The sequence below is a fragment of the Syngnathus typhle genome, linkage group LG14 (assembly GCF_033458585.1).
Source record: "Syngnathus typhle isolate RoL2023-S1 ecotype Sweden linkage group LG14, RoL_Styp_1.0, whole genome shotgun sequence".
Taxonomy (NCBI): Eukaryota; Metazoa; Chordata; class Actinopteri; order Syngnathiformes; family Syngnathidae; genus Syngnathus; species Syngnathus typhle.
The window spans coordinates 2,676,197-2,697,517 of NC_083751.1; the positions used below are offsets into that span (position 1 = coordinate 2,676,197).

Below are 21,321 nucleotides of genomic sequence, written 5' to 3' on the forward strand. Positions count from 1 at the left end.
AATTTTAAACACAGAAGATGTATATGATTAATATAAATGAGGAAAGAATTTGGTTGTAGAATAACACCTGAGCACAAGTGTGCACTGTTGAAGCATCTTTACTATACTTACAGACAAAAACAATGTACAAGGTCTGGGCTGAATGATGCCGACTCACTACAACTCTCCCTCTCTGTGAAATCTTTTTTTTTTTTACACATCGCAGGGCATAAAATGTCTGCAATTTGAGGGTGGAGGAGTGTACAAAAGAAAAGAGCACATTAAAACAGTAATTTTGCCTTGTGAACATAAGAACGCTCCGTTTGAAATTCCTTCTCGGCCTTCTTCACTAACAAAAAAAAAAAACCATGATTGCCAATTACGAAAATTGTAAACCATAGACTTCTTTTTTTCTACTTGGGAAAAGTCATGACTTGATTTAAAAAGGGGAGTCTGCAATTAAAACAAAACAAAAATCCACTTTGTTCAGATGGACGTTGTCTGAAGATGAGGTCAGAGATGGATGTGTTTTTCCATTCCAAGTCTTCAGTGTTGCAAATTAGCATGCTTAAAGCAAAGGCCAATGTTTAGGTGACATCCACATTCAATTCACTTCTTTCATTCTTTTCTACTATTGTTAGGAATAATATTCACAGTTGTAACAAAGACGACAAAAAGCACTATTTTTAATTGCAAACTCCCCCAAGGAAAACTCTGAACCTGATCGGGTGTTACAAAATGGAGGGAAACGAGTGACGAGAGCACACGTCGTTGCAAAATGCTGGCGGCCAAATCATCCGCAGACACAACGAAGGCACTGATCGAAAACAAAACGTAAAACAGCACGTTTGAGCTTGGTCTTCACGTTACCGTTTCTTACTCCTGCTTGCCTCTTTTGCGCCACGGCGAGGCCACGCCGCGGAAGCAATCTTGGCAAACACCGTCTCTCGGGGTCTTCGGAAATGAAAACAAAACTAAAAAAAGGGGAGAACCTCTTCCTAAAAAGGTCCCCGCCAGCCTCGTGTTGCCCACGTTGGGTGCTTGTGATTGTATAGAGCAGATCATAGCACCAGATTCTGAGCGGGGGTTCAGGTAAAGGGACAGTTTCCTCACGCCCGCTCTTTGCGCTTGAGCTTGGACGACTTCTTGACAGCACTGTTCTTATTTAGCAGCTTCAGAACTTTCTCTTTGTGCTCCAGAACTTTCATCATGGTGTCCCGAGCCTCCGTCACCTGGTCCATTACCAGCTTGCAGCGCTGCATGTTGCCCTGTGGGGAAAGGATGCGCTGAATTGGAATTAAAACGGTGGCGATATGTGGGAACTTTTTCCCGCGGGATTAAAGGTGGACCTGTATGAGTTCGTTGATGCGGTGGAGGTCGTCGTCTGCTCCCGCTCTCTTCTTGGGGATGAGGCCCTCTTGCAGGGAGGACAGGCGGCTGTACACATCGTGCTCTAAACTAGACTGGAAACACAAAATGACCAGCGGGAAGGTCAGTCAAAAACATGACGAACGTAGCGGAGACGTCGCCTTATCAAGTTTAATAAAAATAAAAGAAAAAATAAAAGGTCAGGAAACAGCTTGTCCCTTCCGCTCACCAGCTGTCGGAGCTGTGCGGCACACAGGTGAATCTTCCAGCCTTGCGCTCGGCACGCCACCCCTCGCTGGTTGGCCATGTCCTGCAAGGTGCCCTTCTTCTCCTCTGAGACACAAACAAAATATATCAATTCTATTGAATTGATAACCTGGTGACACTTTGCATCTGTCTGTGGGAAAAAAACTAACCTTTGACACGGATATCGCTGTACCTCTGGAAGTGGTGGTAGGCGGCTTTCCAGGGGTTACGGTAGTGCCTTAGGAGGGTGACTGGCGGCCGGGGCCTGACGGGCACGTAGCGCACCCCTTCCTCATCTGAGAGAGGATGTTTTTTTTTTGAATATGCAAAACCAGTATGTAAATACTTCACCCGTCTACGTACCGACATATTCCCTGGGGGGAGACTCTCTGCGCTCAGCCCTGCCTGTGATGGGCCTCCCGGGCGCCTTCTCCTCGTCCGTGCTGTTGGTCTCCATCATCTCACTCTCCTCGATGGAGATGATGTGCTGCTGCTTGCGAGGCTTTTTCCTCGGGGAGGCCCCTGGGATGAGGTCTCCCGTGGGGGGCACATTGAGGGCGGAAGACTGGGTGTTCAGGACAGGGTTGGCGTCTGTGAAGAAAAAAGCAAAGTTGTAAACCTCAAGCATGACCAGCATCGGTAATAGCTTTGTGCGAGAAGGGTACGAGTGTCGCCTCCTCACCTGGGTGCGAGGTGTTTACGCTGTCCGGGTCGTGCTTGACCTTGGCGTCGGGGCAGCTGGCGATGCAGCCGGCGGTGCTGCTGGGGGCCGGTGGCGTGGGCGACGCCACCGTGTTGGCCATGGAAGCGGGAGTAGGCGGAGTCACCGCCATGGCCGCAGGAAGGGCCGAAAGGACGGCAGAGGGCTGAGAGGGCGGTGCGGGCCCCGGCGTGGCCAGAATGGCGGGCAGGGCTTGGGCGAGGTGCGGGGCCCCCGATGCCACTATCGCTTGCTTCTCGCCGCCCTGTGGCGGGGGCAGCGCATCCACGGCGGCCATGACGGGTGGGGCCACCGCCATGTGCACCTCGGCTTTGGGTTTGACTCTAAAGGGGTGAAAGGTCAAAGTGCACTCAAGAACAGTTTTGAATACCCTTCAAAATGAGATCTAGCATTAGCCAGTTAGCACACATCTATTTTTAGCTTCACTAAACCCCTTTTGGTCACAGCCCACAATCCCACTCGACGTTAACTTTCGTCAGGTGGATATGTTTAGAATCGACCCATGTGAGGGATGCTCACCCTGCGGGTCGGGGGGAACTCGCCCCTCTCATGCCGCTCTCCATTCGGACGCTGCTCGGTTCACTGGGCTGAGCAGGAATGAGGGTCTTGCGAACACAACTGAAAACAAAACGTTAAGAAGTTAGAAATATATGGTTGGAAGTGTCGAGCCTGAAAATGAGTACACTCAAAATATATTCAATGTACTGCCCCTTGAATTCGTTTTTTTTAATTGATCAATGATTCCGATTGCCTCTCACCTTTCGGTGGTGGGCTTCTTGCGTAGGATGCAGGGTCTCGGCGAGGACACCTGGGTGGACGCCCCTGCCTGCCCGTGAGCCTGCACCATGGCGCCGACCGGTTGAGCGGTGCTGCCGATCGGGTTAGCCACAAAGCCGTCAGCCAAGACCACACCTGGATGGGGTTAAAACGGTTGAGTCATCCTTGAAAGCAATGATTGTACTGCTTTTCCTTCGGCTGAGGTTAGGGAATTTATAGTGAACTACTCATATGTATCGTCAAGGGAATATGGTACCGGATTTTGCTTCGGCGGGCGGTTGCTGCTGCACGCCGGCGCTCTGCTGGAGGCCAGGCGCACCGATGGACGGCGTACCCGGGTGGAGGCCTTGCACACCGATGGGCGCCGGTTGGATGCCCTGCGTGGCCATGGGCGCCGGCTGGATGCCCTGGGTGCTGATCTGCGCCGACGGCAGGCCGATGCGGTCCACCGCCATAAGCTGCATGTGGTTGAGGTGCACGGTGGTGGCCACACCCACGCCGGCCTGCGCGGGCAGCGCGGAACTTGGAGCTTGGGGAGTCACTTGAAAAGGAGGAGAAACTCAGGTTAAAATGTGAAGAAATGATCCCATTTTTTTTAGAGCCAATTTCAATCGCCTGAAAAAGAAAACCAATGAATTTATTGTTTAACAAAACCTGTTCCCTACCAGGATATTGTCGGATGGTGGACACAGAGCTGCTGATGGGGGTGTAGGTGTGAGTCAGGGGATACGACGACGAGTACGTCGGCAGGAAATACTGGAACTGGACCGGAACGGGAGGCCTTGAAAATTAAAGGTCAGAAAAGGTCACCCAAAGGTTGTCGTATAAAGATCAAATAATGTATATATGGAAGATTACATCAAAGATGTCGTTTAGCAAAATATCTGATCCCACCTGTTGTCGCTTCTCGGCTCCATGGTGACGGGGTTGGGCGACGAGCGATGGCCCTGAATGGGAATGAGGTTGGCTCTCTCCCCGGCGTAGTCGGGCTGCACGCGAGACGACGAGTGGGCGATGGGCTGAGGTACCACTTTGGCTGCGAGCGACACCGAGGTGAGGCCAAAGTGAAGGAAAGCGGGAAAATAGGAAAACTCACCGACGGGGATGGCCGAGGTGGTGACGGCGGTGGCGTGCGACGAGTGGGAGGCCATCGTCATGGTGACGATAGTGTTGCTGCTCATTTGGGTGTGGGGCACGGAACCTGAACGCAACACGCAAATGTGCATTAGGAGTTCATCCGCTATCTTTTTGGCGGGAGTGTCTTTCTTGCGACTGCGTACCAAGCGAGGTAGTGGAGGGCACGGTGTTGGTGGCCACGATGGGCGCCACGGTGGCTGCTGCCACTGGCGTGACGGTACTGAAGATGGGCTTCTATGAGGTCAAAACGGGGTATTTACATTTTCTGTCTCACAAAAGCAAAAAAATCTTTCCTTTGCCGTCGAGTCCATTAACCTGCGTCATGGTGTGCGGTGGCTGAGGTTTCTGAGCGCCGATGGCCGGGTGCGAGGGCAGCGTGATGCGCGTGGCTGTGTCGCGCGACGACTGAGGCCTCTGGATGCTGATGCTGGCTGGCGGCGGGTGAATGGTCAAGCCGGGACGCCTGGAAGAAAACAGCACCCAGCACCCATACTTTAAAGCGATTGTCCAATGCAAGTTGAATGTTGAAATAAGGTGGTCATCTAACCCGTGAGCAACTTCTGCAGAGTGCGTGGCCGTGGAATTGATGACGGGAGACTGGGTCCTCGTGGCTGAAATGGGGGCCACGGCGGTGGGAAGCACAGACGTGGACGTCGTCACAGCCGGACGAGACTGTGGAGACGACGACGTCTTACACACACACACGTAAAATGATTGAGTGCACAATATGTGCGTTTAGTACCTGAATCGTCTGGTGGATGATGTGCTGCACGGTGGGCTGGCCCGGGCCTGCGCCTGCTCCAGTGGCCGGTCGGAGGACTGTTTTGGAGCTGGACATGACCGCGGCTGCAGCTGCACCTGTGAGGGAAAACATACATTTTTATTTTTATAATTTTTTTATTGGTTGTCACAATCAAACTAGCATGTAAGATACCTCGTGGGAGATGCGACGTAAAAGTCTGCGGCGGTACGGCAGGGGTCCCGATCTGCAGCGTTGGGCCGCTACCTCGAATGATCTGGATGTTGGCCGACATAAGGTGGTGCAAGTTGCTTGAGTGACCCTGACGCACAAAGAAAGGCCACCAAGGTCATTTGGGCTGGGAAACATGAAATCAAAACTTGGTGCAGACGTGACACGACACCTGCTGTCCGCTGATGGTGGCCACGGGAATAGAAAGCGTGGTCGCGCTGCTGCTCTCCGGGGTGGATGTCATGTGGGCCGGGACCTTGGGGGGAATGGTGATGTGGCCCTGGTTGGATGCTGGCGCAGGGGCTATCAAGCGGCTCGGCATGGGGGACTTCAGAACCGCCTAGGGGTGATTATTTTCACTTTGGCTTCGATTTGTTATTTAAGAAACATACAATGTTGGTTGTCAACTCTTGGATGAGGTACCTTCATCTGTCCGTCAGTGAGGACCGCGGGCTGGCCTTGCGGCAGAAGCACCGGCGGAGCAGGCAACGCCATAGGCGGTCCACCAGGCTGGATGGGCAGCGCCTGCGGGGCGGGCTGTGGCTGCCCGTGCGTCTGCACCTGCGGGTATGGTCGCACCACCATGGTCTCCTGCTTGTCGTCCCGGAACACCACCGTACTCGTGCCGCCTCCCGCTGGCGGGTGCTCCCGCTGGTCGCTGTCCACAGCCTCAGCACCGGCTATTAAACGATCATATTTATTTATAGACTAGCATAAACAAACAGAAAGGAATGGAGCGTTTTTTCCCCCCTGTTGGACTTGCGATACAATTAATCTAGTTAGACGATGACTCTCGGTACTCATTAAATAATAATTATTCAAATCACTCCCTTGTACCGACTCAAGTTTAATGTCTCGCTCCCTCCCTGGTTTTTGGGCATCACTTATTAATCATTGGAAAAGTGATGGTTATTTTGCTCACCTTGCAGATTTGACGGTTGACTGACAGGCACCAGGTTTCCACCGACGGGCATCAGGGGAGGTCCCACGGGACTCGAGGCGGGCTGCCCGTGTCGTGGGAATTGTTGGGAGCTCATTCGGATTTTTATTTTCCTTAACTCGACGACTTAAAAAAAAAAAAAAAAAAAAAGCAAAAGTACGTAAATACACGCGTGTGAAAACGCTTGAAAAGGAAATGTGCGCATGCGCGGTTGTGCCAACAGAAGTACGAGCACCTCAACAATGAAAGACTCGAAAAATTAACCCTTTAGCGGAATGAGCGAGGGCACGAAAACTGAACATAGTTATGATACGATAACATAAGTAAATCGATACGTAAATCAAAGAGTATTTTTGCTTGCGTTTATCGCTCGAAACACTCGTCTAACCTTAAGTTTCATCACCATTTATCAAGTGTGGCGACGTCATTTTCGCCGCTTTGGGTAGAGAACACAAACGCGATGTTAGCCCAGTGAGACTTCCACTGGAAATATTCGACGCTTTTGCTTCGATAACATCGCATAGTTGAAGGAATACATTTTTATCCGAGCGAGCTTATTAGCAACAAGCTAACGTGAGACTCGCTAGGTCTTGCTGCCGCCTGTTTATCACTCACGTCCAAATGAACTTTTATGGCGAACGACTGGCGAAAACAGGTCACCCTACACAAGCGAAGGCGTATCCGAGTGTCCACATGTGTTTACCGTATCACTGAGTTGATAAGCAACGCTCCTTTTCTGGATTACAATTTTTCCATTCGTCTTTTCTTTTCCTTTTTTTCTTCGTTCGCGACAACATGTAAGCCGGAAGAACGCTTGATAGAAAGCCGGCCCCCTTGACTCTTTCGACCAATCGGGGAAGAGAATTCCGAGAGGTCGACCAATGGGAGAGGGGAACATGTATCAACCAATCGCAACCTTACATTGAGAGCCGGCCCCTCTAACTAGTTTTAACGAATGAGTGAAGAGAAAAGCGGGACATTGCCAAATGGAAGCGTAAAAATGCGTCGACCAACCTTAACAACCAAGAGCCGCCCTTCTGCTTCGCTCAGCCAATCAGCGAAAAGAAGACCAAAGTGTCGACCAATGGGAGAACGAGAATCTCCTCTGACCTCCACAAGAATGTTTACCATTATTTACGTTATTTAAATATGTTTACTTTTTTATCCATCAATTAAGCTATTTTTTATTCTATTAAGTGAAAATGACAATTATTTAGTCAGTGCGGGCTGGCGGTCCCTGCTGAATTTCCCGCCACTCGATTATGACTCCTGGTTGTGATACCATAGATATACGCGAGATGGCGCTAGACTGACATTTGGGAATGAGGTGAATGGCGTTGTGCCCTTTTCACCTCGAAAAGTTGTATTTTATTGCCTGCACTTGTCCTTGTGATGCCATTCATGACCGCAGCTCAATAACAATTGTTGAGGGAAAAAGTTTCTTGAGTGTTTCAATACTTCTCTTTGTTTTTATTTAACGATTTGCAGTGTCGTGGATGAACTGCTGCCTCCAAGTAGGCCTCTGTGTTATGGCATAGCTATTAAGCCTCGCCACCCCCCCCAGATGGTCACGCTAACAAAAGCCAGACTCGCCGTTGGTCCAGCATTATTTCCGTTATTCAATTTAGGGCCTTCGTTATTTACATGCAGCATACATGCGGCTGCATAAACTCGTTCTGCATGCTCAGGCATGAGCGGACAATTCTGCACAGCTGCACTCTTTCACATACACGAGTCCACACACATAAACACACTTGACATACTTACACACACACACACACACACACACACACACAGCGTCAGCATGTTGATTTCAGTGCATTCTCGACATACTGCAGAAAATAGTTAGAAGGATAAAGAAAGGTCAATTAGGGCAAAGTCAAGCAGCCCAATTTTCATCTATGGGCGAGTGTTAGTGCCCGCTAAAATACACACCGTTTTAAAATGTCACAAGCACTCATAGGAGAAACATTCCAAAAAATCAGAAGCTTCGTGGAAAAGTTGAGTGGTGGGGTGCTATGAGGCGGGGGTTGACATTCCATGGAAGCTGTAGGCAGGAAGTTGTGGAATTTCCATGAAAATGAGAGCGAAGCACAGAGTTCGACATGGATTTTTCAACTGTTTGACGTTGATGGAGCATAGCGTCTCGAGGGAATTTAGCAAAAAAAAAAATGCCATGCGTAGCTACTTCGAGGATCCATGCCTGACATTTAACAAGGCAGCCATCTTGGGACTCACAATTCAACCCAAGCCTGAAATTGAAAAGGAATTTTGCCATTTTGATTGAAAGCGACCATCCTGGGGGAATTCCAGATCTTAGAAAATGGATGCGCCTAGACTTGGGATGCCAGGTCACGGCAATCCCAGCAGGAATCCAGATGTGTGTGTGCGTGGATGGAATGACACGAGATCTTAATTCCTGGGAGCAATGTTCCGTCACTCAGCGCTCCGACTCGGAACATTCCTCTCAGTTCATTGCCGGGCGAGCGAGGGAGGGTGATGGTTGGAGGAATTAATCAGAAATTTGGAGTATGCAAGTGAGAAATGGGCCAAAAAAGGGCGACGGTAAATCTCAAAGACACCTGCCCCGTTCGGGAAGAGATTCTCCATGGCTATTTTCAACAAGTAAAGACAGCAGCGGTGAGAGAACGAATGGCATCCACGGAATGCCATCGCTGTCTCACCGAGCGGGACAACGAGGAAGGCATAAATATTGACATTAAGAATTTTTTTCTTTTTTTTTTTTTATGCGGCACAGCTGCACATGCCAAGATGGAAGATGCCTGATAAGGCAGATCCCAGCATTGGAAGATGGACATCTTCAGGGTTTGTTTAAAGGAAGCGGAGAAGTGATAAGATAAAAAAAAAATGGTGCTGTTTGGAGCGTAAAAATGCAAATAGTTTTTTTTTTTGGTCAGATAATTTTTTTTGTTTTTAATTGAAAAATTATTTAAATAGTTGAAAAAATTATATATATTTTTTTGGGTTGGATCATTATTTTTGTTTTTACTTGTGCTGTTCGGAGCGTAAAAATGCAAATAGTTTTTTTAATTTGGTCAGATAAATTCTTTGGTTTTTATTTGAAAAATTATGTAAATAGTTAGAAAAAATTCTATATATTTTATTGGGTTGGATCGTTATTTTTGTTTTTACTTGTTATTTTTGGTCAGATCTTTTTTTTTTTCATTTCAGAATTGCTATCAAAATAAAAGAGAAAGCCATTTGCTGGACATATATTAATATCTTTAATCTCTCAGTGGGGTAAAAATATTAAGTCATATACTTCACAAAAAAAAAAAAAAAAAAAACCTTCACAGCAATATCCATACTGGATCAGAAACTTTTTGTGTATCTATGTCACCTTTTATAACATTAATAAGAGAACAAAAAACAAATCAGAGAACATCTTTGGCACCAAAAAAACAACACAAACCTATGAACGAAAAAAGAAAAACAATTATATATTAACTTCACTTCCATGTAAACACATTCCGAGAGAGCCATTTTCGTCAATCTGTTCCGCTGCATTGACCAGCAAATGCATCGATTCATATTGCGTGCGATGGATGGGAAAGCGTGAAGTGGAACGAGCCATTTAATGTCAGAATTTACGTTCGGGTAATCCCCACTGACACCAACGGCGACAGTTCCAAACCGGATTAGTGTACCGAGGCGCTATTTGCCCCCCTTCCAGAGTGGGCATTCCAGTTTAATACGAAAACACATTCCAGGCAAAGTTGGAGTTTGGCTGATGGCGGAAAGCAAAGTCTATCTAAAGCGGGGGGAATGCGCAACGTTTTAACGAGGGCTGAGGGACTTCACATTCCCCGCTTTAGATAGCCTTTTTTTTCTCACTCCCTCAGCCAGGAATGTGAGAAGATTAGCTTCCAGCGCAGGGGCGAGGCAAGGCCAGGGGGAATTGACGCTACAAGGCCGCAAATATTAGCTTCGGAGCTGGAAGGTCCGACCCGTGTGAAGCCTAAATTCCACATAACGTAGCATTAAGCTCTAACGTTCAAAATGGAGTCGGAATAAAAAGGAATCCAAAGCTGAAAAACAAACCAAAGTCCTTCCCTTCGCTCACGCCTGAAATGTCGAGTGTAGCGAAAGAATGTTTTCGTATCATCAGTTTGGATTTTCTAAAGCCGCTCCGCGTTGAGAGTTTTGTAAACGTTCCATCCCCAAAGATAAATAAAAGTTAAATATTCTGTCACACACAAGACCCGGCACGCCTCCACCGACAACTTCCATTCTTTTAAATTACAAAAACATTTAGCTTAAAGGGCGACACGATACAAATAAGCAGCGATGACGAAAATAAAATAAATAAGATACAGCAACATCCCTCAAATGAGGATCTCCACCATCTCGGAGTCGTTCTTGATGCTCTCCGAGGCCCGTCGGACTCCTCCCAGCTCGGCTTCTTCTGAATGACCTGCGCCCGACAAACATCATCGTCATGACAACAACTGAAGACAACAATCTACGTTTAATAAGGAACAAAAACTCACCGGAGGCGGCCATTGGTAAATTCGACTTTGGTTCGAGTTGGTCACATTGTGTGCTGGAGTCCCGGCTCTTGCGTCGTAGCGTGGCACCACCTGTCTGGTCATCCGAGAAGCGCTTTCCTGCGGATGCGGACAAAGAAGTAGCTTAATTAGCTTTGCTTACATCCACATTTACACGCTGGCTTCTTCCCATGACTATTCTGGAACGGGGCTATTCTGGAGGCGGGCCATGACACGCATTCCAGCTTAAAAACGCCTCGTCTATTTGAGAACCAGGAGGGGCCGTCTGGGTTTTTTTTTCGTCCGGTGTCCAGTTGTCCTTCCATACGATCTCGCGTTAGCTCACCTTTCGTTTCGGTACTGCCGCTCGCCGTGGCGATGGACGGGACGGACGCGGCCGGACGGAGGTTGGATTGCTCCCATCTGGAGCGCTGCTGGAGGACTTTAATCATGGCATCCTTCTCCAGGAGCTGTGTGTGAAGGGCTCGGATTCTGGAGCGGCACGCAAGGGACGTTAGTCGATAAATAACTTTAGGCATTCTTTTAAAAACACAAAGGCCATCTTGTATTCTTGTCACACAATGATGATATCTGACGGATTACGCGGAACACCAAATATCAGCCGGAACCAAAGCACTGGGTATCTTTTCCATTTTAGGGGAAGTCTGCAAGCTCCATAAGTGTGTAAAAGTATTGAATGGACCCATTGTGAAGTAAACAGGGATGAATTTCCAACTAAAATCAGTTGGTGGAATTGGAGACCTGGAACTGGTCCGAGTGACCCGATTCGTTATTGGGGATTGATTGGGTTCTCTATTTGAGAACATTTTGTGTACCTGTTCTCCATCTCCTGACGTCTGTGATTGGTCAGAGGCAGGTCCTCGTTAAAACTGCTGTCGGGGGAATGTCGGGGTGAGGTGTTGATGATGGTGGTATCTCTGTAAAGTATCAAAAAATGTTTAAAAAAAAAAAAACTGAGATGGTTTTGGGCGGCTGTGATTTTGTCATGTACCTTTGTGCTGCAGCTGTGGCGGCGGCGTCCATGGCAAACTGTCTCATGGTGCTCTCCTCAAGGTACTTCTGTTCCCATTTGGTGATGTCCGCTTCCAAGGCCAGGATACGTTCCTCACGCTCCCTCAGCTGCTGTTGCGACAGCGAGGAGCTTAGCTCCGAAGCCACGGAGCCTGAGGTCTGGTTCTGAAGGCAACGCGGGTCAAGTTAGTTCCCCCTGATGAATTTTAATCCTACCCCGAGACTTCCATCATCGGGAAACATCCTCACCTGTTGCACACGCATGCTTTTGAGTTCCTGCTCAAGCCGGGTGCGCAGTCGCATCTCCAGTTCTTCTCGCTTCTCGCACGCCGCCTGCAGCTGACCCAGCGAGCTCTGGAGGCGTTCCACCTTCTGCACGTAGGCTCGCTTCCTGTGCAGTTCGTCCTCCAGTTGGCGGTTTCGGGCGTGCGCTGAGAGCAGAGCCTTCTCCAGGAGCTCGCGTCCACGCTGGCTCTCCTCCGCTGACACCCGCAAGTTCTGGAGGGACCTCTCCAGACGTTCACGCTCACGTTGCTGCTCCTCATCTGGACACACATTTACACAGAGTTAATAAAAACCCCACCAACACTTCGATCTTTCATTTGGGTGTTCCGCAGGGTTCAATTTCGGGCCCCTTGTTAGTTTTCATTTGATTTCTCCCAGGCTGTGTGGATGACAGCTGTGGTTTCCTTTAAAGTGTTTTATAAATAAAGTTGAGGATAAATCGAGACACTGCAGCTTTTGTACTTGTTTTTCGGTAACTTCTCAATAAAACCGATGTGTCACTTGGAAAGGGGGTTGATTACACAAGCACCCCCCCCCTGTGCTGTGACTGCATGCCTGCCAGGGGAATGCAGACTTCCTCTGATCCACTTACATGCGCACACACGTACATACACAAGGCATAGCTTTGTACTGCCAAAAGCTGTGGAATGCCTCCACGGAACGCCAAGCAAACAAGAAGCTGAAAATATAAGCGAGCGCCAGCGAGACGGTGAAGTCGACGCCCTACTATTGTCCGACTTGTGTCCAGTCCACAAACAAATGTGTGTGTGTGTACGCGGACTCACTTTGGTCGAGTAGCTTGAGGAAAACGTGTTGCTTTTGTTCGGAGCATTCGGTTTCCTTGTCTGCTCTCTGCTTGGCGGCCGCGCACACTTGTTCTGGAAAGCAACACACACGGTTAGGGTTCGAAGTTCTGGTATCAAGTGAGCGAGTCGCGCCGTACCTTTGAGATCCCGGTTGAAGTCGTGCATCCTTTTGATCTGGGCCTCCAGCTTGTTCCTCATGGTCTTCTCCAGCGCTTCACGCTTGGACGAGCCCTTCATTAGAGTCTCGTAGGCCTCGGAGATCCTGGCGATCTCATTCTCCATCTTGGAGGAGACATCGGAGCGTCAATCAAACAAGTCGAGGGAGGAAAGGAAGAAAGTAAAGGGGGGACAAAAGAAGGAAATCCCCCTCATTTACCTTATGCAGGCGTGCGGCCTTCTCAGCGTAGATGTCCACTTCCCGCCTCAGTCTCCAGTTCTCCCGTCTCAGGGCGTCACCCTCGTCTCCGGACCTTTCACTTCCGTTCCTGATGGGAGGAATGAAATGAATCGACCGCAGACTTTAAACCGGCCGGGCCGAGTCGACTATACCTGCGCTGAGAATAGAAGGCTGGAGGCGTGTTAGGGTCAAGGAAGTAGACCTCCTGGTCCTGAGGTGGGTACCCGGGCGGGGGTCCCCGCAGGTCCCCTTGAGGAATGGCGTACAACTGCGGAAAACTCTGAGAGGTGCTCATGGCCGGCATCATTCTAGGCCCCGGGTTCCCTTCCAGGGTGAGTCGCATGAGGCGCTCGCTGAGGGAGCGGGCGTGCTCCCGCTTGGCATCCCAGTGCATGTCCACGCCAGAGTCCAGCTCCCCTTTTAGGTACTGCGAATGCACTTTGGCCTCCTCGTAGGTGGGAAGCTCCTCCCCGTGGTGGGATATCCTCAAAGGCTTTTCCGGATGAACGCAGCTTCCCTGGTATTCCTGGCCTTGGGGGTCCTGCCGGGTGGACATGTGCAGGTGCTGGCACTCGTCTCGGGTTAGGTTCTCCTGAGAAGAACGAGGACTCCCTCGACCACCGCCGCTACCGCGCAAGGCCTGCTGCTGGATGGCCAGCAGGGCGCGGGTGTCTGCTAGGTTCCCGAAGCGGAGCTGCTCCTGGATGAGGCGGTGCAGGACCGTCCCGGGGGCAGCCTCGGCGGTTCTCATGTCCAGGAAGGCGAGGGGGCGGCCTGGATGGGGGGGGGGGGACTTGAGGAACAGCACGGATCACAAGGAATCTGAAGGAAAAGACACTTGTCAACCCCTCGATCGTTTATTAGGGCTTCAGCGTGCGAGGGAAATTTGATTTTGGTATAGAACTGAATTAGAAGTGCCTGAAATTTGGTAGGCATGAGTTGTCCTACAAAAAAAGTCTCATGAAGATTTCTGAAAAGAGACAGCAGCTGTTGGTCAACGCTTACTATGCTTTATGGCGCTGGCCGAGTAATTGAGCCAATCCCATGTTGTTGCTCAAACAATCATCCGCCACATAAATCAGTTGAATATGAAATGTCATAATTCTTCAAATAGTATTTGCTGATTGCTCCACAACTGCAACATCAGTCTTGTAAATAACACATACAATTAATTTTTTTGTAACATTATTGTTGAAAGGCTGACGATGAATTAAAACAAAACACTGCTACTTTTTTTTTTTTCTTTTTTGGAGCACCAATAAAAAAATAAAAATGTAAAAACCACAATGTAAAATTCTAAACAATGCATTTTTATACTTTAGTTTTTTTTCTTACTTCTGACTGGTAATTAACTTAAAAGGTCCAAAAGAGCCTTCCAATATTTTTACCCATTTTAACACAAAGCTCTACACGACCCAACGGCCAAGAATTCTGCTCCACGTACACTTATTGCGCCATGGTGGAGCACATTCCATAAAACAGGGGGAAAAAAAATCTATAAAACACTCAAAACTCACCAAATTTTCGTCTCATCACACAAAGAAGAACACTTCAAAGTCCGGGAGTAAAAGAAAAAGAACCTCCGAAAAGCTCCTGGAGTGCGCAAATGCAGTCCACGCGCGCAACTGAGTGTGAGCAGACCGAGTGTGGCTCATAAAAGGCTCACAGGCTGATTGTTGCGAGGGAGGAATGAGCGGAATGCTGAGGCTTCACGTCCCCCGGGGATCAAACGCACCAGGAGGAGGGGGGGGGAGAGGAAAAGGAAGGAGGAGGGGGGGCGCTGGGCAAGGGGTGCTGGTGCTGATGATGGCGTGAGCAGTCTAGTTATATATGTATCCACCAAGGGTCTAACGTTGCATTCAGGGACTATCAGAAATTGCACTATTCCTGCTAAATGACCTTGAGCTATTGTGACCTTCAGGGCAGTTGGAAAGTATTCCTCTGCCTTTGTAAGATGATGGAACAAGTTTCAAAACTAGTCTAGGATTGAGGGTAAATATTTAAGCCGGGGCTCGTGCCGGGTAATTGTGGAGTGAGGGTCCTGGTGTGCTGGCTGAATAGGTTGGGGGGGGGGGGGGGGGGGGTTGTTGGTCTACGAGGCACGTTGCCTGCCAGCTGTCCACAAACTCCCCCCCCCAAACAATCTTCCCTCCTTTGAGCAGAAGCTGTGAGAGATGCATTGTTCTCCCCCGCAAAAAGCAGACATGATGGGGGCAGACCTGCCATCTGCTGCCCTCACCCCCCCCCCCCCCCCTTCAAGTAACCATCATTCCAGCTTTTTGGGATCAGCTGTCCATCCATTGGAGGGTGGCGGGCAGGGGGGGTTAATATGTCGGCAGCTTGTAAACAAAACAGCGCTTGTTAGCGCCTGCCCGCCCGCCCGCCCGCCTCGTGGCCCGCCCAGGTTTGCTTTATCTGCGGCGGCCCAAACGTCCACCTGCTCATTTGCATGGCAGTTCAACTGACACTCGTCTCCAGATAAGACTTGAGCTGCAAAAAAAAAAAAAAGGAAAACGCCGCTAAAATGCTGCTCACGCTAATCAGCACAATGTCGCCTTTGTGTTTTCGAGAAGAATAATTCAAATACGGTATTTCTGCTAGCTTACTTACATAAAGGGAGACAAGAATAGAAAAACACTAAATTTGGAGTGTCATGAGTAGACCGATAAGGTTCCAAGAACTATTGCCTGAAAACACACAGGAAGTCAGCCATTGTGGTTTGGGAAGATGAACTTAAATTGGACTGTTGGGAAAAATTCCGCCTCAAAGATTGTTTCCCTTAGTAGCATGAAATTTGGGAGGAATGTCAATCATGAGTAAACCGACCAAAATGTCTGAAAAAGTCACGTTTTGCTGAAAGTGGTCGTTTTTTTGTTTTTTTTTTAATGTATATTTTATTTTTATTATACTCACTCTTGTCTTTATATACAAAGTAAGTCTGCCATTGGCCTCCTAAAAGACCAAATTTGGTAAAAAAAAAAAAAAGTCAATCATGAATAGACCCATAAAAAAAGTTTGTTTCATTCCAGGGGACTTTAAGTCTTGTTGTTTGATTGTTGTGATTGGAAAGTAGTAGTTTGTGTGTACACCAAACACAAAGGTATTTTCTTTGTTTTCACCTGCAACATAAAAACACAACGTCTCCCAAAATGCTGATGTGGTATAAATAAACTTTTTTTTTCTTTTCCTAAAGTGCGGGTGCCACTTTGGTGGAGCACAATGTGAGCTGCTGTGTGCTGATGGTGATGTGAGCTGAGGTGGGAGAAGCTTCTTTTGTTTGACCGACACCCCCCCCACACACACACACACCCCGCAAAGGAGGAAATGGACACATTCCTCAAATTACCATGACCATGGCGTCTGACCTAGCTTGCAGTTTGCTGATGGGGCGGAAGGGAGGTGGGGGGGGAGGGACACCCCACATGGTCACCCAAATTCATGACCACTAACCCAGCATGTGTACTCACATTGTGATCCCCAATCCTGATTATAATAGCTGTTACTGAAATAAAATGATATTCTTTATCCTCCGCAAAGAATAACGCTAAGCTAAGCACATGGATTATTGAATAAATGCCCACTGAGTCCATATGGAAAGATTCATGTGAAACGTTTAAGCAAAACGGCAGATGTTTCCGCACACAAAAGAACGTGTCCTGCCCCGCAGCACTTCGATGTGCACCTGTCACATGCACGCACACACGCACGCGGCATATGGAGATCGAGACAAAGACTGAAATGCAGGTTGAAGTGTGTTCAAAACAGACAGACGAACCTTTCACGCTTATTTGACCCTTCGTCGGCCAGTTCAACAGAAAGCCGTAGATAACGTATTGAAGAAAATAGAAGGATGTAGCGCTATTGTAAATATATCATTTTATTTTATCATTTCATTTGATCATTCTTATAATTTAATTTGAATTTTGTTTTTAGAATATTACTTTTATTTCCTCTTCCATAAACTGCAATTTAACTTCTTAGCGCAATATGATTTATTCAGTAAAAATGTTCGGATGCAAAAATGAGGCAAAAGCAAAACAAAGCCTGTGGAGTTTTCCGGTACTAAGCCCCGCCCCCTTCCAGATGGCCAGTAAAGAGCAGATAAAGTGTGTGACCTCCCTCGGGCGACAAAATAGAGGTGTCAGCAGAGAGCACTAAAATTCGGGTCCATTTTTTTTGTTGTTGTTGTTGCTAGGCAATTCATATTGCTCGACAAGTAACTGCTTTTATCCTCTCTTTAAATTGAGGTGTTATTCACATTAAATCAACCGTGTGTTTTGTGAACGCCATGGCCCCCCCCCTAACACACACACAGAGGAAGTGCTGGACTCTGGAGTCAGTCAAGAGTCAAAGGAAAGTGACATTCCTTTCTAAAATTACAATTGCTTGTATAATTGTACCTGAGTAAATGTATTGCCCATCTATTGCACATAATACTAAAATTTTCTCGTAATTTATTTTGCACAAAATTTCAACTGTTTTTTTTTTCCTCAAACGCAGTATACAGCTGTGAAGTCTGTTTTCTTTACATCTCGCACACACACATTCACTCTCAGCGAGTGCAGCTGCTGGGGAGGGGGGTCACGGAACCAATGCACCCAGCTCAGGTGGCCTTGATGACCTCACCAGGTCACAAACGCAAATCTCACGAGAGTTCAGTAAGCCTCTAATGTGTGTTCGTGGTGCCCCCTCTAGTGGCACATGAAGGAATAACCTAGGGACAGTAATATTTTGAGACAGATCTTTTTTAATGCTGTACTTTTTACCTATATAAAATTAGATGTAATTCAGGGGGCACATGTATATATTTTAGCACAATTTACATTCATATTTGGAGTGAAAACAATTCATTTTTACAGCAGAACTACAAGGTAAAAAAAAAAAAAATCTGTTAGGAATTTCCTGGCAAAAGAAAAAAACGAGATCTAGCAGAATTCTTGTCACTTTTCAGACATGTTTAATGTGCAAAGTGTTTAAAAAAAACTAAAAGAAAGAGTTTTTGCTCCACCTTCACGATGTCTTGGCATTGAGGAACTTGGCCACGGTGGCAGCGTGGCTGTCGCCCATGCCGAGGATGTGCGTGTCCATCTTGTGCAGAAGCTCCTTGGAGTGAAGCATCTCCTTTTCCAGGTAATGCGACACGGTGGCCTCCACCTGAGAAGCATCCTGAACAAATACCAAAGTCCAGTCAGCCTCCATCATCTCGAGAGGATGCTTTTAGGCGGATGACGTTCCCCCCACGTGTTTGGGAGATGTCCAAGAATGTGCAGAGGGTGGGAGCTCACCGGCGGCGAAGGCGAGATGAAGCTTCGTCCCTCCAGAGCGCGCTTGGTCAGCGCCGACTGCTCGCCGGGCGGGTGCCGGGAGCCCGTCGGGCGAAGCTGAGTGAACAAACGCTGGATGTCGCCGTCAAAGGGAGTTCCCTCGCTGACACTGCTGCTGGCAAAGGAAGTGGTGTTAAGTCAAAGTAAGTACGAAGTGGATTATGTTTGGCGAACCTTTCCGCAACCGTCTTGGCAGGGTCGTCTGCGGTGTGTCCTTGCGAGGTCGGCCCGTCCCCGGCGGGCCTCGGGCGCGTCGTCTGCGTGAGCTCCGGCCTCAGCTGGGGCTGCTCCGTTCCGCTGCTTTCCCTGTGGGAGGCCAACGATGCACCAGACGACGCCTCAGCCTGCGAGAAGAAAACAATCAGCACAGAAAAGAGAAGTGCGATGAAAAGCCAGAGAATAGGAAATAGCACGGATAACGACCGACCTGCTTCCTCGCGTCATCCGTGTCTCCGCTGTGCCGCTGCTCCGCCCTCGACAGCTCCTCTCGCAGCTGAGAATGCGCATGAAATATTGTTTTAAAAATATGCTTATGAAACTACGCTATGTAAATATGTAACAATTGTAAAAATAAATATACAAATATTGTGAAAAATGTAAATCTTTGAATGTCAAATGTATAGTTACACTTTTTTTTTGTAATTATTATTATCCTCCTAAATATTCAATTGATATGGTAAATAAGAAATGTGGGATATTTAATATGATGATGTCACTTCCAGTGGAAAAAAAAAAAAAAAAGATGTCCAACCCTTTTCACTTCTGCTACTGAAGTATCAAAGGCGTCTTTTAGCACCCTGGCTTCTTGTTGGACCTTTGCGTGCTGGACGCTGGTTTCTTCCAATCTGAGCACACGTGGAGACGGTCACAAAATCATTCTTATCGACAATCCAAAACACACACACACACACACACACACACATACCTCTCTTTGAGTCGGGTCACTTGCGCGTTGAGGTGAGCCTCGCACGTGCGAGCGCGGTCGAGCTCCGCGGAGGCCCTCTGGAGATCCTCGCGAAGCTTCCCCGCGTCGTGAGATGTCAAGCACTCCTCCAATGAGCTGAATCAAGGACACACACATTATAGATACACACTCACTCACTCATCAACACCTTTGGCTGCAGACCACCCACTTTATCGCTCGCTCTTTGTCGTGCAGCATGTGTTTGAGCGTGCTGACGTCTTTGTGAAGCCTTTCGATCTCCTCCGTCTTATCCTGTCGGCCGAAACACAAGTGGATCGGTGGTGCCGATATTTTCCCGCCGCTCTTCCTTACCTGTCGCTGCCAACGGTCGTTCGACAGCCTCGTGTTTGCCAGGGCTCGGAAGCGTTCCAGTTCCATTTCCTGCAGGTGTAGGTCATGGTGAACTTTATCCAGCTGAGAACGCATCCGCTGAGCATCCATGCAGCAGTCGGCGTGGAGGCGCTCGGATGCACGCTGTGCCTGGACAAGGATCATTTTCTCCATTGTCAAATTAATTACGATGTTTGGATACCACAAAGGTACAAACTAATGTGTTTACTTTGACGTGTGCAAGCTCCTCATTTAGATTGTTCTTGTGGGCCTCCAACTCTGCCAGCTGCGTCTGGTAGACCACCAACCTCTGACTGTACTCCTGCAGCCAGAATTGGAAGCAGTCACATCACCAGCAGGTGGCAGCAAAGCGACAGAAAGACAGTTGTATGGAAAGCATAGTCCAGAATAAATCTATCATATCGATGTTCTGTGTAATACCTCAAGCTTCTCCTTTAGCACCCGGACTTCAGACACGTCCTCATCTTTGGATTCCTCAGTGATGGCCTTCTTTACGTGTCGGCGCTCAAGCTTCTGATAATTCCTCTTTAATTTGTCCAGCTGAGGGATTTCACACGGAACCCGGTGAAGTAGGATAAAGTCAAAGTGTTCTTTTGGATAGTGACAGCACATCACAACTGCTCACCTCCTCACTAACTTTTCCCAGCTGCTTCTCATACTTGGTTGCCAAGTCATGTCGTCCGGCTTGGATGTCCTCCACCTGCTTGCGGAGAACTCCAATCTACAACGGCAAAGCAAAAGAGAAATGTCTGAGTTTCAGGAACATAATAGTATCCACCACGTATGATTCACCTCCAGGTCTTTGCGCTGGATGATCACCCTGGATGTGGAAATGTCCTCCTGGCCGCCCTTCAGCTGCTGCTGGAGGTCCCGTATCTGTGCCTCCCACTCGCTCCTCTGCATGCTCATCATGATGTCGATCTGCCGCATCAACTCCTGGAGCTCAGGCTCGCACGCTGACAGCACTGAGCTGGACAATTTGGAGACAAACAAGTGCATGAAATAGCAGATATGACAAGTTACAAAACTATTAGCATGACTCTACCTGAGGTCCGAATTCAGCAACGAGCCCAAACACGCCTCCATTACGGCTCATAAATGTTTTCCAATTTTAACCATATAACTTTAATAGACTATTTATACATACTTGGGTAAAAAGGTGAATTAGCTACCGGCTAGCAACCACCAAGCTAACTTATCGTTTACGTTTAAAGCGACGCAATCTAGCCCTTAATATCTTAGTTTTTCAAAAGACTAACTGCTTGCAGCTAGCGCGTTAAACAGAAATAAATTAACAATATTTAGCCGTCAACTGAACATTGAAGGAAAACAAACTTCTCAAAGTACATTAAAAGCAAAAGCAAACTACTTCCTGTTTGAAGCGAGAGACTCCGCCTTTTTCAGTGACGTCATGACGTCCGACGGAAGCCGTGAGGCGAAATGTCATATTTAATTATTTTATTTCTTTAAAGTTGTCATTTTCTCAAGTTAAAACGTTGATTCTGATCATTTGTGC

General features: G+C 48.0%; 3 protein-coding genes across 6 annotated transcripts; all 3 read right to left on the reverse strand.

The window, feature by feature from the left end:
- Window positions 1-82: 82 nt before the first annotated feature.
- sap130a (Sin3A-associated protein a) lies at window positions 83-6,985 on the reverse strand. Of its 3 annotated transcripts, none has more exons than XM_061297082.1 (21): window positions 6,842-6,985; window positions 6,121-6,264; window positions 5,622-5,878; window positions 5,371-5,538; window positions 5,163-5,289; window positions 4,971-5,086; window positions 4,776-4,900; window positions 4,544-4,691; window positions 4,372-4,462; window positions 4,188-4,292; window positions 3,986-4,127; window positions 3,757-3,872; window positions 3,426-3,632; window positions 3,073-3,226; window positions 2,834-2,932; window positions 2,276-2,637; window positions 1,957-2,184; window positions 1,764-1,889; window positions 1,577-1,680; window positions 1,329-1,442; window positions 83-1,247 (listed from the first exon to the last, which is right to left on the reverse strand). In XM_061297082.1, exons 2-21 carry the CDS (start codon window positions 6,233-6,235, stop codon window positions 1,089-1,091), a joined length of 3,063 nt encoding a protein of 1,020 aa, XP_061153066.1. In that variant the 5' UTR covers window positions 6,236-6,264; window positions 6,842-6,985; the 3' UTR covers window positions 83-1,088. The 3 variants fall into 3 exon arrangements, with proteins under 3 accessions (XP_061153066.1, XP_061153064.1, XP_061153065.1); XM_061297080.1 differs by having other exon boundaries at window positions 3,348-3,632; XM_061297081.1 differs by having other exon boundaries at window positions 3,348-3,632; window positions 6,754-6,911.
- A 2,374-nt stretch (window positions 6,986-9,359) lies between these two features.
- amotl2a (angiomotin like 2a) lies at window positions 9,360-15,124 on the reverse strand. The gene is made up of 11 exons (XM_061297106.1): window positions 14,684-15,124; window positions 13,319-13,988; window positions 13,146-13,254; window positions 12,907-13,051; window positions 12,749-12,841; window positions 11,928-12,223; window positions 11,659-11,843; window positions 11,483-11,584; window positions 10,993-11,138; window positions 10,650-10,766; window positions 9,360-10,573 (listed from the first exon to the last, which is right to left on the reverse strand). Exons 2-11 carry the CDS (start codon window positions 13,915-13,917, stop codon window positions 10,485-10,487), a joined length of 1,881 nt encoding a protein of 626 aa, XP_061153090.1. The 5' UTR covers window positions 13,918-13,988; window positions 14,684-15,124; the 3' UTR covers window positions 9,360-10,484.
- Window positions 15,125-17,893: 2,769 nt separating this feature from the next.
- cep63 (centrosomal protein 63) lies at window positions 17,894-21,213 on the reverse strand. 2 transcript variants are annotated; one of them, XM_061297125.1, is made up of 13 exons: window positions 20,851-21,213; window positions 20,598-20,775; window positions 20,431-20,526; window positions 20,226-20,345; window positions 20,014-20,106; window positions 19,767-19,934; window positions 19,624-19,706; window positions 19,416-19,550; window positions 19,242-19,335; window positions 18,918-18,983; window positions 18,665-18,834; window positions 18,452-18,602; window positions 17,894-18,332 (listed from the first exon to the last, which is right to left on the reverse strand). In XM_061297125.1, the coding sequence occupies exons 1-13, from the start codon at window positions 20,889-20,891 to the stop codon at window positions 18,177-18,179; spliced, it is 1,551 nt and encodes a 516-aa protein (XP_061153109.1). In that variant the 5' UTR covers window positions 20,892-21,213; the 3' UTR covers window positions 17,894-18,176. The 2 variants fall into 2 exon arrangements, with proteins under 2 accessions (XP_061153109.1, XP_061153108.1); XM_061297124.1 differs by having other exon boundaries at window positions 18,452-18,605.
- Between the last annotated feature and the right edge of the window lie 108 nt (window positions 21,214-21,321).

What these genes read in the sequence shown, in the direction of transcription:
- sap130a (XM_061297080.1), bottom strand. Translation starts at nt 6,235, where the DNA reads ATGAGCTCCCAACAATTCCCACGACACGGGCAGCCCGCCTCGAGTCCC. An exon ending in TCTGCAGAAGTTGCTCACGG is followed by an intron (nt 4,692 to 4,775) that starts GTTAGATGACCA and finishes GTTTTCTTCCAG; the next exon opens with GCGTCCCGGCTTGACCATTC. An exon ending in CACCATCCGACAATATCCTG is followed by an intron (nt 3,633 to 3,756) that starts GTAGGGAACAGG and finishes CTCCTTTTCAAG; the next exon opens with TGACTCCCCAAGCTCCAAGT.
- cep63 (XM_061297124.1), bottom strand. Translation starts at nt 20,891, where the DNA reads ATGGAGGCGTGTTTGGGCTCGTTGCTGAATTCGGACCTCAG. An exon ending in AGGAGCTTGCACACGTCAAA is followed by an intron (nt 19,935 to 20,013) that starts GTAAACACATTA and finishes ATCCTTGTCCAG; the next exon opens with GCACAGCGTGCATCCGAGCG. An exon ending in GTGACCCGACTCAAAGAGAG is followed by an intron (nt 19,336 to 19,415) that starts GTATGTGTGTGT and finishes ACGTGTGCTCAG; the next exon opens with ATTGGAAGAAACCAGCGTCC.
- amotl2a (XM_061297106.1), bottom strand. Translation starts at nt 13,917, where the DNA reads ATGAGAACCGCCGAGGCTGCCCCCGGGACGGTCCTGCACCGCCTCATC. An exon ending in GCCACAGCTGCAGCACAAAG is followed by an intron (nt 11,585 to 11,658) that starts GTACATGACAAA and finishes GATACTTTACAG; the next exon opens with AGATACCACCATCATCAACA. An exon ending in CGGCAGTACCGAAACGAAAG is followed by an intron (nt 10,767 to 10,992) that starts GTGAGCTAACGC and finishes CCGCATCCGCAG; the next exon opens with GAAAGCGCTTCTCGGATGAC.